Source organism: Chlamydotis macqueenii, chromosome 1 (genome assembly GCF_036417535.1).
Source record: "Chlamydotis macqueenii isolate bChlMac1 chromosome 1, bChlMac1.mat, whole genome shotgun sequence".
Taxonomy (NCBI): Eukaryota; Metazoa; Chordata; class Aves; order Otidiformes; family Otididae; genus Chlamydotis; species Chlamydotis macqueenii.
The window spans coordinates 41,761,072-41,776,470 of record NC_141556.1 but is presented as its reverse complement, the minus strand read 5'-3'; the positions used below and the strand labels follow the sequence as shown (position 1 = coordinate 41,776,470).

The 15,399-nt window shown below is 35.7% G+C and overlaps 1 protein-coding gene across 4 annotated transcripts in view; it reads right to left on the bottom strand.

The window, feature by feature from the left end:
- ZDHHC17 (zDHHC palmitoyltransferase 17) overlaps positions 1–15,399 on the bottom strand; it is a 76,654-nt gene that overhangs the window by 20,472 nt on the left and 40,783 nt on the right. For all 4 annotated transcript variants that reach the window (XR_015258764.1, XM_086749645.1, XM_086749629.1 and 1 more), the window contains exons 6-10: positions 13,480–13,544; positions 11,968–12,130; positions 7,294–7,419; positions 5,888–6,030; positions 3,380–3,480 (exon numbers count right to left, since the gene is read on the bottom strand). Coding sequence is in view for 3 of the 4 variants with exons in the window: in XM_086749645.1 (XP_086605771.1) it covers positions 3,380–3,480; positions 5,888–6,030; positions 7,294–7,419; positions 11,968–12,130; positions 13,480–13,544 (598 nt within the window). In the remaining variant the exon portion in view is untranslated. The remainder of the gene's footprint in view (positions 1–3,379; positions 3,481–5,887; positions 6,031–7,293; positions 7,420–11,967; positions 12,131–13,479; positions 13,545–15,399) is intronic.

Sequence of the window (15,399 nt, the reverse complement as noted above, 5' to 3'; positions counted from 1 at the left end):
GGAAGAACAACAAAAAAAAAAATACTGTGACTATTTTGGGTTACAGCATATGCTGACATCTTAGAAAAACAGAGCAGTATATGAACCTTCTGACACAACAGGCACTATTTGTTCAGCTGGAACTGAAAATACTGCGTGAACAACTGAGATATGAACTCTGCATACGTGCCCTGAACTTTTACAGGACACAAGAGAACATTCTACCTACAAAGGCTAATGAAAAAGAATGAAATGTAAAAATCTAATCTCATGTTATTAAAAGTGTCCTTCTAAATGCCTTTTTTCCCCCCTTTAAAACTAAATTAAAACACAGTGATTTAGTGTGTAGCATTTTTGAGGATATTTTCCCCCTACTCTGCAACCAGTTGAAGATTAGAATACACTAACAGAGCAAGACATAACTATCCTTTGTTATGGGCAAAATACAGTTAAAGGGAAGCAGCAGAAGAGCCGCAAAACAGTGGCAGGGAAGCAAAGGACCACAGACTCATATATCCATAAATACATAGATCATCACTTCCTCATTCCCAGTAAGAATAGGATTTCTATTTTAACAAATATACCAGACTCAGAAGCGGTGGAGAAAAAATCCAATAAAATGGGAACATTTACAAAAATTCAGTACACTAGATTCATCTAAACTGTCTGAATTTACTTTCAAGACTGGTCTTTCAGAAGACACATTATTAAGCCTTAGAATTTACAGACTTATTTTTCATGTGACCACTCTGAAATTCAAGAACATGCACTGCTGATCTTTGGGTTTGTTTGCTCTTCACGGTACGTTGTTTCAACTGCCCTCCTCTGTCTCATTAGGATTAAACTCAGAAGACCAGATGATCTTACAGACATCTTCAACGTATCTACAAGAAAGGAAAATTCTCACCAAACACTTGAATATTAAAGTAAGCACTTGCAGCAATGAAAATCCTTTGTGTTATTTACAATATGAAGTCCCAGTAAGGCAATTTATGATAGTTGTTTAAGGTTAGAAACGTTTTTCCTGAGCAAAAGATGGTCAGAGTTTGTAAAAACTACCAGGACAGGATTTATCACCTGAACATTACAAAGTACTCTGGTCTGCTGTAAATAATCATCTAAAGCTGTAAAAATACAAGAATCCTTTCTCCAACCACAATGCTGTGCCTCATCCTATAAAAATAGAATAGGCATGCAATTTCTTTTTTCCAATAAAGCTATAGGGTAATTTTCCAGAAGAAGAAGAATGAATTTGGAATCTTATTACAAAGACTTCCAATTAAAAATCACCAATTAAAGAAAGATGGCCTCAAGCACTAAGTCTCTAAAACTGCTTGTCAGAGAATTGTGTCAGCTCTAATGAAAGCAATTAGTAACTGAAGTTTTTAGACTACTACTTCTGTGTACAAAGACTGTTGCAAAGGTTTTGAGGCACCTACCTTAAATTACAGAAGCAGTACAGTATTTTACTGACATTCTGAAGTCAGACTTTTTTTGGGTAATTAATTGTCTATGGTTAGTACTTCTAGTGGACAATGAACATTATTCTGTACAAAAAAAAAATAAAAATCTAAGTAAGCTGGTACAAATGTGAAGAAAATAAAAGCTTCAAGGATAAAAATCTCACAATTTGCCAGCCTTATGGGACAGCCTTCTACATCAAGACAGAGGCCATCATCAAGTTGTGTTGGCTATGCAGCCATTGTAAGATGGTCAGGGACTTTGATTTTAAGTTGTACACATTCTTAGATTTGGTTCAAGCTGATGATGCTATGTTAGCGTAAGAAAGCATTTCACAGTAGATCAACATTTGCAACCCCAAACAAACATCAGCTTCTGAATAAAATCTACAAAATATGGAGAGCACAGATTCCAAAGTGAGATGGTGCAGTTATTATAACTGCCTCAGAAACTTGTATTTTACTATTTGCTGAAAGTCAGGTTTTCTTAACAAAAAGAACAGAAAAGCAGCTTCAGTCTAGAGGCACAACATATTTAGACAGTTCTACTCCATTCCATAAAAACTTGAAAAGCATGCCTCCATTTTTAACTACTGCTTTTTAAAATACTTTTTATATTCATTTTGTACTCGCTTTCTCCATTCCACAGTTACTTGTAAATTTAATTGAGTAAGAACATAGAAAATCAGGCCAGACTGAGACACTGCTAGTAGGAACAGCATTTCTAAATAATTTTTCAAGATATACTCATGCCAATATTGATAGAAACACATATATATATGTATTAACATATATATAATATATATAATATATTAATATATTATATATTAACATATATTAATTAACAGCTACTAGATTTTCATTTTTAGGTTGTTTAAATATGAAACAGCAGTCATCTCCAGTCACACAGGACTATTCACAGCAGCACCTCTGTATATACTGTCAGCATGGAAGCCAAAGGCAGCTTGGAAGCAGGGTCTCCCCTCTGTTCTCAACCCAAAAATGTGAGGCTCATTTAGGCAAGGTTGGAGAACATATTAAGATTATAAAAGGGTTGCACTGCTACTATCCTATTTCATGGTAATTCCTCTGACGATTAAAAGAAAACCAGTTTCAAGAAAAGCCAAGCCAACATCCATCATAACTATTAAATTCACTTCAACTACTCACAACTATAAGAACAGTACTAAACATTTAATAAAATACTGAATAATAAAACTTTGTTTTCTTGGTTATTGCAATTACAATAGCCAATAAAGTTGTTTAAAAATTTGAATCTATTTCCTTAAGGTGGATAACTGACATTCTTCAGTGAACTCTGAATCAATTTCTACCCCTGTGAGTATGAAAAGTTCATATCTAGGCAGCAAAAAAAAACATAAAAAGATGAGTATATGCTGAATCATTATGATCTAATATTGTTAATACGTACATCTTCAAAGACTGAAAATACATTATATTAGATATAATATTAAATATTATAATATATTAGATATAATAATAAATGTATCTAAAGTTTGTACAAAATAGAATTTGCAAAATCTTTAGGAAGAACTAACTACAAAGCTAATTCCATTGAAACTGATATACATCGTGAAATCATCTACTGCTTTTCAGAAAAACAGTGTCTAAAAATTCAGTCAATTACACTTTGTGACCCCACAGCCAGAGTATATTTTATAGAGTTGCTTACATTTCCCCCACTTAAGAAAGTGGGAAAGTACAGGAAATTTTGCAGACTACTGTAAGCCAATTTTGAGGAAAATCTTTCACTTACTGAAGAAAAGCAATAGTGTGCAGATTTTTAAAGCAATAAAATAATTACCATAAATAAATAAAGCAATGTTTAATGTACTCATATATGTACAATATATCTAGGTATTACCTCATACCACTAACATGAAAAAATATTAGTTACTGCTGTACACAAAAAAGGATATCATTCCAAAACCAGAAGAACCACGTCACATACATCCAGAATTTTGTTGCCAAGTATATTCCAAGAGGCAGTGCACTGTGCATGGAGTGATCAAAGAATGACCTGTAAAGCAGGAGCAATGTCACATGATAAGTTTCAACTCACGAAATGTAAATCCTGAACTTGTGCTTCGGAAAAACACTTCCCATTAAAATATATACTATATGGAATATTGCAAAATATGCCATCAAAATATTTTCTTCACTTTTACTGGGAAAGTTCGTGAGAAATTCCCGTTTCCAATCTGTCCAGATGAAGGGTCATGACTGAAAGTCATTTAACTAAAATGTATACTTTTACTTTTGAAGTGAATGTCAAGAACTGGACAAGAAAGCCAGAATGAGCTAGAAAGCCAGAATAATACCTGCATTAAACTACATTGTGAAAGCAGTTCGAAACCTGTGAGATTCCTAGCCTACATGGATAGTGGGTGCAAACTACTTTTACTTACAATATTTCAGTGCTAAAGATATTTTGGAAGCACATACAATGAAAATTACGTGTTAATATTACTTCAGCAATAAAAAAGCTGAGACCTTGGTGTTATCAGTCTACATACTTGAAATATTTCAGATTCTTTAAGCTTTTGCTTCAATTAGAGTTGCCAATAGAAAGTCAGAAAAAAAAAAAAACAGATTAATTCCTTTCTCCTATCACTAGATTCGCCAAGTTCTAAAATAGAATGCCGCTACTTTAACTACAAAAAAAAACCAAAAACCCAAAGAGCCATCAGAATAGTTTTCTTACATTCTTGTATTTCAAAGACTATTCTGAATAAAGTTTAATATAGTTGAGACAAACTAGGTGAGTGACTAGGTTACTCCATATTCAAGAAAAAATTGCTAAACTTATCAGAAGTGACACTTTAAACTGCTAAACTCCTTGAAATAAAACTTCTTCCATTATCTGCCTAAACATCCTTACACTGTTACATTTTGCTTTTTGTCCTGGTGGTGCCCTCAGGGCTGCCACAGACAAATGTGTGCATTGAGTAGTTCCCATTTCACCGATCTACCCACTTGCAGTAACCATCTCTTCTCTAATGGAAGCTTCTTAGGTCTTTTGAGAAAACCCTATAAGGAAGATGAGCAAAGATGCTGAGTACTCAGGGAATATACATTTGGATGCAAGCAGTTACTCAGCAGTAATCTTTCAGCGATTTCTGTGCATTTTTTGTGTGTGTGAAATGACTACAGAGGAAAAGACAGCTAAGCAGATTAGCTAAAATTCAACAGGGAAATGAACTACTACTAGAATAATAGAAAAAGTTTCATTCAAATCTATGCTTTGTGAAAAACACTTTAAAAGTATTTATACTAAATATTAACCAAAGGATAAGACAAAGTAATAATGTTAATCCTGTATATGTGTCCAGTAGGTCAAAAACGTAAAGCCTGACAAAACACAGATCTTGAGAAACCTGAAGAAATCCTGTCCTTGCCGCCTGCAGGAGCCGTGGTTGAGGATCTGCATTGTCAAATAAATTATTTGTGGGAGGAAGGCAACAAATTGCAGAGCCTCAGAGATGACAAAAAGACTGAACAGATCATCTCCAAGATTGTGCGCAGGCAAAAGTTTGATGAAACCTCCATGTACCAAGTTCACTAAAATTCTATGAACTTGGTTTAAAGAACAGATATATTTTCTTTTCCTCTTAAAATGGAAAGGAAGCAGCAAGTGGTTCTAATAAACATGACATACAATGGCAGAAAAGCAGAAAACTCCTAAGTATGAAGATACATTTATTTATTCTATATATGCCACACACGACAACAAAAGCAAAGGACAGATGAAGTAGTCTACAGATCTTGAAAACCCATTGAGGCATGCCTGCATGTGTGTGCACATGCATACATAGGTGCATTTATAGATATTTAAAGTAATCATAAACACAATTAAAATTCTTAATGATCAGGTAGCAAATCAAAAACATTACTAGAAAGCAGCCTTTTTCTTTAGTAACCCCTTTCCACAACAACAGAAGCTACAAAATCTGAATCAGACTTCATTTTTCTCTATAAATCTCTTTAGATGCTTCTGAACATTTAAATTCTAAAAAACTAGGTTTTAATAGCACACTTGCACATACATTTTTTCTATTCCTTTCTACTAACTTTCCCCTTGTCTGCTTTCTGCAAAATTCATGCTGATAACTCTTTGTGGACAGACATTCAGCACCCTCCTCTGGAAAGTGACTGAATTTCTGTTCTGCTGTTAGCTTCTACAGCTCAGTGGTATTCACCCACGGTAACTCCACTACTGTTTTCAAGACAACAGAGCGTTAAAAGAGCTAAAGCTGCACAAGATCTTTCCCAGAAATAGTAATTTAAAAATTCCTAAAAAAAAATTAATGTTGCATGTCAAAAAAACACATAAAAATAGAAATTTAAGATTATTTATCCAATAAAAATGCCAGCAAAACACTTCTTGTGTGCACACTAAACAGATAGTGTCCAGGTAAAACACTTACTTTGAAAGAAACTGCACCATAGCCCAAACGCCACCATACATCAGCCCTTTAATGAGCCAAGAATCAATGTCTAGGTCTGCTATAAACCCAACCAGCCATATAACTAGGAAAGGAGTTCCCAGCATCACCTTCTGACGGAATTCCTATACAGAAACAAATACCAGTAAGTAACTCTATTTTCAGGAACAGATTGTGCAATAATATTCTATAATAAATAGGACAGTCACAAAAACTTAAATTTTCAGGAAGCTTGACATTTATGATTTTTTCTAATTTTCTGTATTTACATATCTCCAATGAACATGCAAGGTAAAAACCTTCCTAAATTTTTATAACAAATTAGTAATTTTATTTATTTGTTTATTTCAGAAGAACTGTCTTCTAGAGACTTTGCTGTTAATCCAGAATAAAGGCAACAGCAGCTCTTTTTTAAGAATCTGTCAAAATGTATAAACTACTACACAGCACATAGTAATCTTGGTGAACTTTAAAGACTGCAGTTATAAAATAGATAAAGTCCTACTGAAGTGTCTACGAAGAAAGATAGGACCTTCTTATGTTATACTATGTGGCTACAATTCCTGATGAAGGCACTGAACTCTTTCCAGATATTCAAAGCACAGTCACAATGCACATGTACACAAAATGCAACACACAAATCACTTGAAGTAAATAATCACTGCACTATTATATTACCACAGAGTTAAAGAACAGGCTCTAGCCAGTACTTTAACCATCAAGATATGCTTTATGTTTAAATCAAGAAGTTGTAAAAAATCATTAATAGAATACTTAATATCCAGCACAACACACTAACTGGTAAGAAAATATTAACCCTATGTAAGTTAGCAAACTATAAGCAGGTAGATAGTTCTTCATGATAGAGCAGTATGTTACCCTTTATACCCTAATTTCTTGCCTCCTCCTATTTGCAGTATTAAATAATAATCTGAGAACGAAAAAGACCTCCACATTAGAGATTCATACATTGCGTTATACTGCTGACACTAACTGCTTCATTGAACACAGACCACTACATAATTAGAGAGGAGATCAGAGATGAGGATATCTAAAAGGCTTCTTTCTTTAGATACTTGAGAGTCGGCTTTGTGAAAGTCCTGGCTATCCCCAACAATACCAGATGACTTAGTACTTTCCTAATATTTAGTTAGCACGAAAACTAACGGTAAATGTGTGGAGGCTTAGGGTTTTCTTCCCTCCTGCCTTGAATAAAGTTGTTTTTTTTTTTCTTTTGCAATTACTTTTATCATATCAAAAAGATGTTTCCTAAAACGGAAATATGGGCAAACTACAGTACTGAACTGCTCACCTTAAAAAAGCACACACACCCCTGAACCAACAGCAGCAGTAACACTGATTTACCTAAGTGTTTTACTGCTACTTACCTTATCAGCTTTTAGTTTTCTCAGAAAGGACGGACTGTCATATCCCTTTGCCTGTCTTGCTTCCTGTAGGTGATTTATCATCCAAACATTTTTCCTCTGTTTTGCTAGATCAAGTGGTGATTCTCCCTGTCAGGAGTATAAAAGTGGGAAACATCAAATTTAAAAATAAAATGCATTCAGAGCACTTTTGAAACAGAAGACTAGCAGGTAAAAATAATAAATTTTACATCAGTTTAAGCTACATTCTGGCATACTTTCTGCTCTGCAGCTCTGCAGCTTACGTGACACTCTTTTTCACTCTCTCACAATTAAATATGTGTGGACAAGTAGAATATTAAATGTGTGATCCTGACAATATGTATGTTCTGACATAGCAATAATTGTTGCCTTTGGCATAACACATCTCTATTTTACTGTTCTACACAGTCTACTAGTTTGTAAATGAAAGACTGTGCTTCCCCCTCAGCTATTGACAGGCAGCAGAAATCAGGCAAAGAATAAGAACTCGTGACCCACTGGATCATGGAAACTCTCCCAGTCTGAATTCTCAGTTAATTCTCTGCCTTTTTGGCAGAGTGAAGTTACTAATATAATGGAATGTTTCTGTAAGGATTTTTTTCCACAAGCTTAATGTTCTTATATTAATCTCAGTTACTGAAGTCCTAGGAAGAAAACAGGAAAGAATAAACTGATTGCTTATGTCCAACTTATTCCAAAATTCTGAGCTTTAATGCTTAGCTTGTGCTTCACATACTTTGGGTGCTATGCCAGCAATGCTTTCTCCTTCTCTACTTTCAGAAAGGACTGACAGACAAAGCAAAAGAAAGATAGAGAGAGAGCTACAGGGGCCAAAGGTGCCTGCCAAGCTGATTTTATTTTATTGCTTTTTAGACATTTAGGAAGAGAGCTAAATGAAGGTTATTGACTGGGTCTAAAATTATAGAGGAGGCAAGAGACAACCAATTGCAGGTACCTCCAGCTTCAGTTTTGCATTTGACTCCTCCTCTCTTCTACTGGAGTTAACTCCCCTCCTAAACAAACCATTCATGGAGGCTTGAAAAATGGCTGAATCCTCCATCGCTTGGCCCCCTCCTAAAAAAAAAGTGAGACAGGTACTAGAAACTGAAATTACCCAGAAAGGGCAATAATTACTATAGACAGAAGAGATTTCAAAGATTAAAAAGTACAGTTAGCTATCTATATCCCATAGAAACACAATGGGAATTGAGTACTTAACTGTCATTTTTGCCTTTGAAATCTTGCTCCAAATCTCTAAAAGGAGAGTAAATAGCGCAGACTCAGATTATAAGATAAATCTTTCTGCTACTCAACAAGATCTTGCACTTCTTCTGTGCAAGAAATTTAACTAGCAAAATCAGTTTAAAAAGAGTAACCTTTTGACTTAACTTGGCTTCAAAGTTATTTAGCCAGATGTTTAAGAAACAGATTAAGTTAATTCCATCCTCAACCGAAATGTCTGAAATCAAACTATGGTGCCTGCTTCATCACAAATTTAATAGAACCTCGAATTGCTAATATCTGGAAAATTCTAGAGACGTTGTCATTTTAATATCACCTTATATAACCAGACTTGTAAAGATTACCTGTGGACAAGCAATTCCCCCTGAGAGCTGATCTCCCAAGTAAATCCTGAAGTTGTCTTGGGGTCCAGCTCAGCATCCCTTCCACTAGAGGGCCATGAGACACCTAGTAACTGCCTAGATAAAAAGACTGAGGGAGTTTTAAAGAAGTCTGACTATGCTTCTCATCATCTGGCCAGTTTAATGTTTTCCTTGTATTCACAGAGGTGGTGGATGGCTGACTTGCTCAGAAAGAAAAAAAAATAAAAATCGGGGAACTTAATCTAGTAACACACTTAGTTTGTCAACAGTAATAAGGCTTGAACCGTATATATTTAAAGTTCTTAGACAGAAAGAATAATCTGAAGAATCCTTACCATAGGGAACTTTACATGTAGACTTCCATGGACAAGCCTATCGATAGACTGCATAATCAAGTAACTACATCTAAAGTTCATTTAATGATTCATTAACAGATCAAAAAAATTCAAAAACTTCCTTAAACCATAAAAGGTCCTTTAGGTGTCTCTTTCTCTCTAGTATAAAAGCAGCTTCTGCTTATACTTAAATCAAATTTATAGCTGTCCCCCCCAAACCCCAGCGACAAGCTGACTCCCTGTGAAATCCTGTTCTCATCGGCACAATCTGTCTACTAGTGTGGCAAGATAATTTCCTTAACAAAAAAATCAATCAAAAAAAGAAACCACTTCTACTCTGACTACTGAAAAGCAGCTTCCAACTCCCAGCTGTAACCCAGTTCTCAAAACAGAAAAAGAAAGTATCTTATTACCAGAAGTATTACTTTCTTGTACAGCATAATAAAAAGAGGACAAATAACACCAACAGGACAAACTCACTGCTTGTATGAAGCTTTATTCCACAATAAGAGTGCTATTGTTCATATACTTCTCAAACTGTCCTGCAAAGTAAAGAGCACCTTACTGAGATAACTGGTTCCAATTTGTTCCAAACCTCGGCAGCCAGCAGCATGCACTTCTCTAACACAGACCGCCTACAGTTGGTAAAAACAGGGTCAAAGCTCACATCTAATATTTCAGCCACTTCGTAATCTGAAAAAAGATGAACAGCATTCAGCCACTGTATTTCTTTAACCTTAGCTGTCTTACCACCATTCCTGACCAATTCCATGGGCTAAGAAAAGGACTTCACTAGATAGTGCTGCAGAAATCTAGAAGTGACTGCATCAGAAAGCAGCCCCTCACAATTCCTTTTATTTCTGAGGAAACATGAGCCAGCCACTTAACAAACGGGTTTTTTTGGCTCAAAGAAAACTTATTTTTGGCTAAACAGTCAAAGAAGAAGCACAAAATTGAGTTTCTATACATCTATAAAAGTCAACCAATTTTTTCTGTTTCCTATATGTTTACTATCACCCAAATCAGCATCTGTTATAGAGCCACTTGCAGGATGGCAAAACTGACACTGCTAGAATGATTTTGATCCCCTGAAGATCCTAGAAACTGGGAAAGCATGCAAGAAACCTTGACTCCACCGCAGAAGACATGCAGTGGTTAACAAAACCAGGCACACGTCTTCTGGCATGACTGGAAAGATATCACATGATCCAGCAGGTTCAAAAACCTATTTTTTTTAATGACTGCTGCTGTCTGTCAATAAAGGAGGAGAGACCATGAACTGCTTCAGGCTAGCAGATACTTTTTCATTTGGCCAAACATACGATTTTTTATTATGGATTTCATAAGAGTCCAGAAAGGTAGGTAAGGTGATGACTTTAAAACTTTAATAACACTAATCAGTCCGGCAAGGAACACAAGGTATGACATACTGATTTTTTTCAACAAAAACACCTTATTTTTTAACCATTATGTGGCACGGAAAAAAAGGTTTTCAACAGTTTACAAGTGAGACTAGAGGCACAATGCACCCACACAACTGACCTTACAGATCAGGAATAATTATTATATATTCACATCAGTACATGCAAGAGGCTACTTGATTTGTATTAAAAATGTGAAAAGCCATGTGATTTTTCTAATGAGTTTTCATTCATGACCATCAGTATTTCTGATATTCTAAAGTGGATGCAGGACCTAGAAAGCTACTGTCAAAATTTGATTACACCCTTAAAAAGACTGTTGTATGCTGTTCAAGAAAACGGATGTGTATATATATATATTTTTAGCATATTTCTACCACTTGTGGCCAAGCAAAATAGACCTTGGCCATCTTAATCAGTAGGGAAAATGGTGAAACATCACATAAATTTAATTAAGTTTAATATTTTATAACTGTAGATTTACAGCTGTATTTTCCAGTGTAACCACTCCATCTGTAATACTCAAGCGGTAAATAAAAATATTTGAAGAGAAACTGAGTAGAGAATTCTTTTTCTAAAAGTGAATTCTTCTCTGACAACACAAAACAAACAGTGTGGGGTGGTGAAGCACATCTAATTTGATACACAGAATAGTCTGGAGGCAATGGACAAAGCCACATTCGATAGGCACACCTTCCACTGCTGGAGAAGCTGCTTGGCTGGTCTAACATATGCTAGAGATGGGCTCCATTAGTGACAAATTTAGCTTCAGCATTAAGAGGTTCTGGTAGCATAATCAGGCAACTTGAAGTTTTGATGCAAAAATGAGCCCATTTTCTTATTTTGCTCCTACTGGTATTTTTAGGCCTCCAACTTTCTCACTGCCATTGGGAGATACACTAGAGCATTTGTCGTCTCTCTGGAAGAGGACAGAGATGTCTCACATCTCACTCCAGCAAACAGACAGTCTTCACTAGAAGACATTCAGTCAAATTTCTGATTTTGCACCCAAATGCATGGGTCTTCACGCATGCAGTCTAACTGCACACCCCAATCCCACATATTTGTACAGAAACATTGGTACATTATTTACATGGGTACTTCTGAAGGTGCAGATTTAGTGTTTATGCATCACTGTTAGGAAAAACTGATTCCCAAATTAAACATTAGTGGCACGGCTTTTGCTCCATCTTCATGATCCCACCATACCCACAAAAATAATCTATTCTTGAGATTTATCATAGGCTGTTATTTCTGCCTCAAACCTCTTACAATAAAAACAGACCAAGAGTTTACCTTTATATTTTGAGCATCAACATTAGCTCCAGCTTCTAAGAGAAGACTAATAACCGTGGTATTTCCTGCTAGCACAGCCCAATGCAATGCTGTGTTTTTGTGGTATTTGTCTCCAAGATTAACAGAAACATTAAATGTAAGTAGTAATCGGGTTGGATCCACACTAGAAAAGAAAATTCTTGTTAGATCTACAGAAGATGAACTCAAATACATACCAACTTACTGTTAATGAGTTCAATTTCTATAACGAAAATTGATCAGTTACGCTATGTAACAAAGTGACATTTCTTGCTGATTATTATGAGTGGCTCAAATTGCCTTCCCACCAAAGAGAAATCGTAATTCTGTCGACTTTTAAAGGAACTCAGTAAGACAGCTTGTTCTGGGATGTCATGAAACACATTAGTTATACAATTCTATTTTCACATTTACCAAAACCTAACAGTATTAACAGATTTGTAAAAGCATACACATGATTATATACATTGCAGAAAACAACAAAGTTTAAAACATGTTATACTTCCACTTCACATTCCAAAAGATGAAAATAAAATAGGATGATAGTGTTGGTAATGGTAGGTATTCATAAAAGCTAGCCTATGTTCCCCTCAGCAATCAACGGAGACAGGCCTGTCCGAGCAGGAATTTAATTCAGACAAATTTGCTCTTTGGAGAAGTGTTATTTTATACCAACTTTTTCCAATCATGTCCACAGGAGGATTTACTTTGTAAACTAAAAATTCATATTGGTGAGTACTTCTGCATAATATCTTGTCTCCTGAATAGGTCATTGTACTGGTTTTTGTCTGAGATCAAGTTAATCTTCTCCATAGTAGCTCCTATGGTGCTCTGTTTTGGATTTGTGTGTTGATGACGCACCCATGTTCTAGCTATTGCTGAGCAGTGCTTACTGTTTCTCACACTGCTCTGCCAGTAAGTAAGCTGGTGGTGGGCAAGAAGTTGGGAAGGGGACACAGCTGGGAGAGCTGACCTCAACTGACCAAAAAGGAAATTCCAGACCATATAACGTCATGCTTAGCAATAAAAGCTAGGGGAAAGAAGGAGAAAGGGGGGATGTACAGAGTTATGGTGTCTGCCTTCCCAAGTAACCATTATAGGTGACGAAGTCTTGCTTTCCTGGAAATAGCTAAACATTTGCCTGCCAATGGCAAGTAGAGAATGAATTCCTTATTTTGCTTTGCTTGGGCATGCAGTTTTTGTTTTATTAATTAAACTGCCTTTATCTCAACCCACAAGTTTTCTCACTTTTATTCTTCTGATTCTCCTCCCTGTCCCAAGGCATGGGAGTGAGCTGTGTGGGGCTGAGCTACTTACTGAGATTAAGTCACAACAATCATAAATGAAGAAAGATAAAGTGGCAACTGTGGAAAGAACATTCACTAGTTAAACAAAAAAAAAACAAAACGAAATTTCCAAAAAATCAAGACCAATCATTACTATATGCCACTTAGTCAACATCAAGATAAAGTTAAAACTGTAGCGAGATATTACCTGTGTGTTCTGTAAGCTGCCCACATTAAAGGTGTCATTCCATTTTGATCCATCATATCTACATCCTAAAAAATGAAAAGAAAAAAAAAAAGTTGGTGAGATAAGTAATCATGCTTAAGATTCAGTAGATACAAGGTTTGCAATGAGAAGCAGTATTTTAAGACTAACCAACTAAACTGGAGAAAAACTGGCAAGCTTTTAGTACATAATAAAGTATTATTTAAAAAACAAAAACAGACATTAACACCACCATTGCAGAAAATATAACTTCCAATCTATTTTGGAAACTAAGGAGCAGTCATGCTGTATATGGCTAGTTATTTCTATCTTACGATTAACCTTCAACATAAAAGATATATATAGATGGTGTACTATTGCACTCAAAGGCAGGAAAAAACTACAATAACGCACCAATATTTAATAAAATACGTGATAAATTGACATAAATACCATGGCCTGAATCCAACATGTTCCTGAATGCTAGCTGCATCTCTTGCAAAGCAATTTTCCTTGGTTTACTCCGTTCCAAAGGCATTTACGTATCTGGATATCAAGTTAATGGATGCCAGAAAATTTTAAAGTTTAAACAAAAGCCATTAATAAAAAAAAAAAAACTACCCAGAAAGAAAACTGATCTATAACCAAGTGATGACTAAACTGATGGCTAAAAATAAAAAATCCCATTATTACATTTTACAGAACGTAGCCACAGAATGACAAAACAGCACCATCCAGACAATTCTCTTAGATCCATCAGAAAGGATCTAATACCTACAGCATTTTTTCCCATTATAGATCCCTGCCTCACTAACATGGAAAATGGTAATTCCTAAATATATTAAGGCAGATTAGACTCTCAAGCACATTTGGGCAAGTTCCACAGACTACCGCTAACAAAATTACTCTAAGCTAACTTAATGCAAGACCTAAACAGTTTTCCTTAGAGGCAGCAGAGCCATGTCAATATTTCCTGTGCTACTCCCCTCAGTCCTTACTAGGAAAATTAGGTTGAAAGTGTTTCAGTAAAGTCTTTTGCTACAGCAACTACTGACAGAAACCCAGTTGTTGCTTTCTATCACCCCCAAAAGCTTCTTCTCCACTCCTAGACCGCAAAATGCCCAGCACCCTGCGATCCCCACTCACAGTGCTGCTAGCCTGACTCAGGCAGAAGTTTTCCAGAAAACCCGATTTAGTTGTTCCAAACAAGCGCCTTTAAAACACCCCTAGCCTGCAGATAACTTTACATTTCTGAGTTCTTACTCTGTTGCTTAATATACAAAAAAAATATTAAGAAAATTTAAAAAACAGTTGATGGAGAGGAAAGAGAAACATTACTTTATTGTACTGTTGGTTCAGGAAAGAGTTACATGCATCGAGATCAGGGTCCAAGTCTGTTTGCCCACAGAACTCATATAGATTAGATCCTTTTGAGCCTACTAGGACCACACAACTGTTGATACTCTCTTTAACCTTGTGTTGCTGAGATTGTGAAGGAAATTAGAACCACAGCCTAAGCTCAAGTTCATTCACCCTTGAGAAGCATCACTTTGATTCACAGGTCACACTGTGTGAACAACACATTTTGAAGACTGTACAAATTACTGTAACATGAACAATCACTCTTTCATCTTTAGGTTCATACAGAAAAGTAATTCTTTGTGACAGCAGGGACCTGAATGTCTGAATGTAAGTAAAATGATTCCTTCAGTAATTCCACCTCACAAATCAAAACTACACTTTGCACAGTAGGTGACACTCAGCTAAAAAAAAAAGAAGAAAAAAAAAAAAGTCATGAGATCCAGACTTCCCTGCACATAAATTACCTAGGCAGGCTACTGCTATTACTCATGGTAAGCTACAATGTGGGCTGAGGAAGATCCCTTTTCAAAGGAACTTTAACAAGAGGCAAAGCTACTAAGA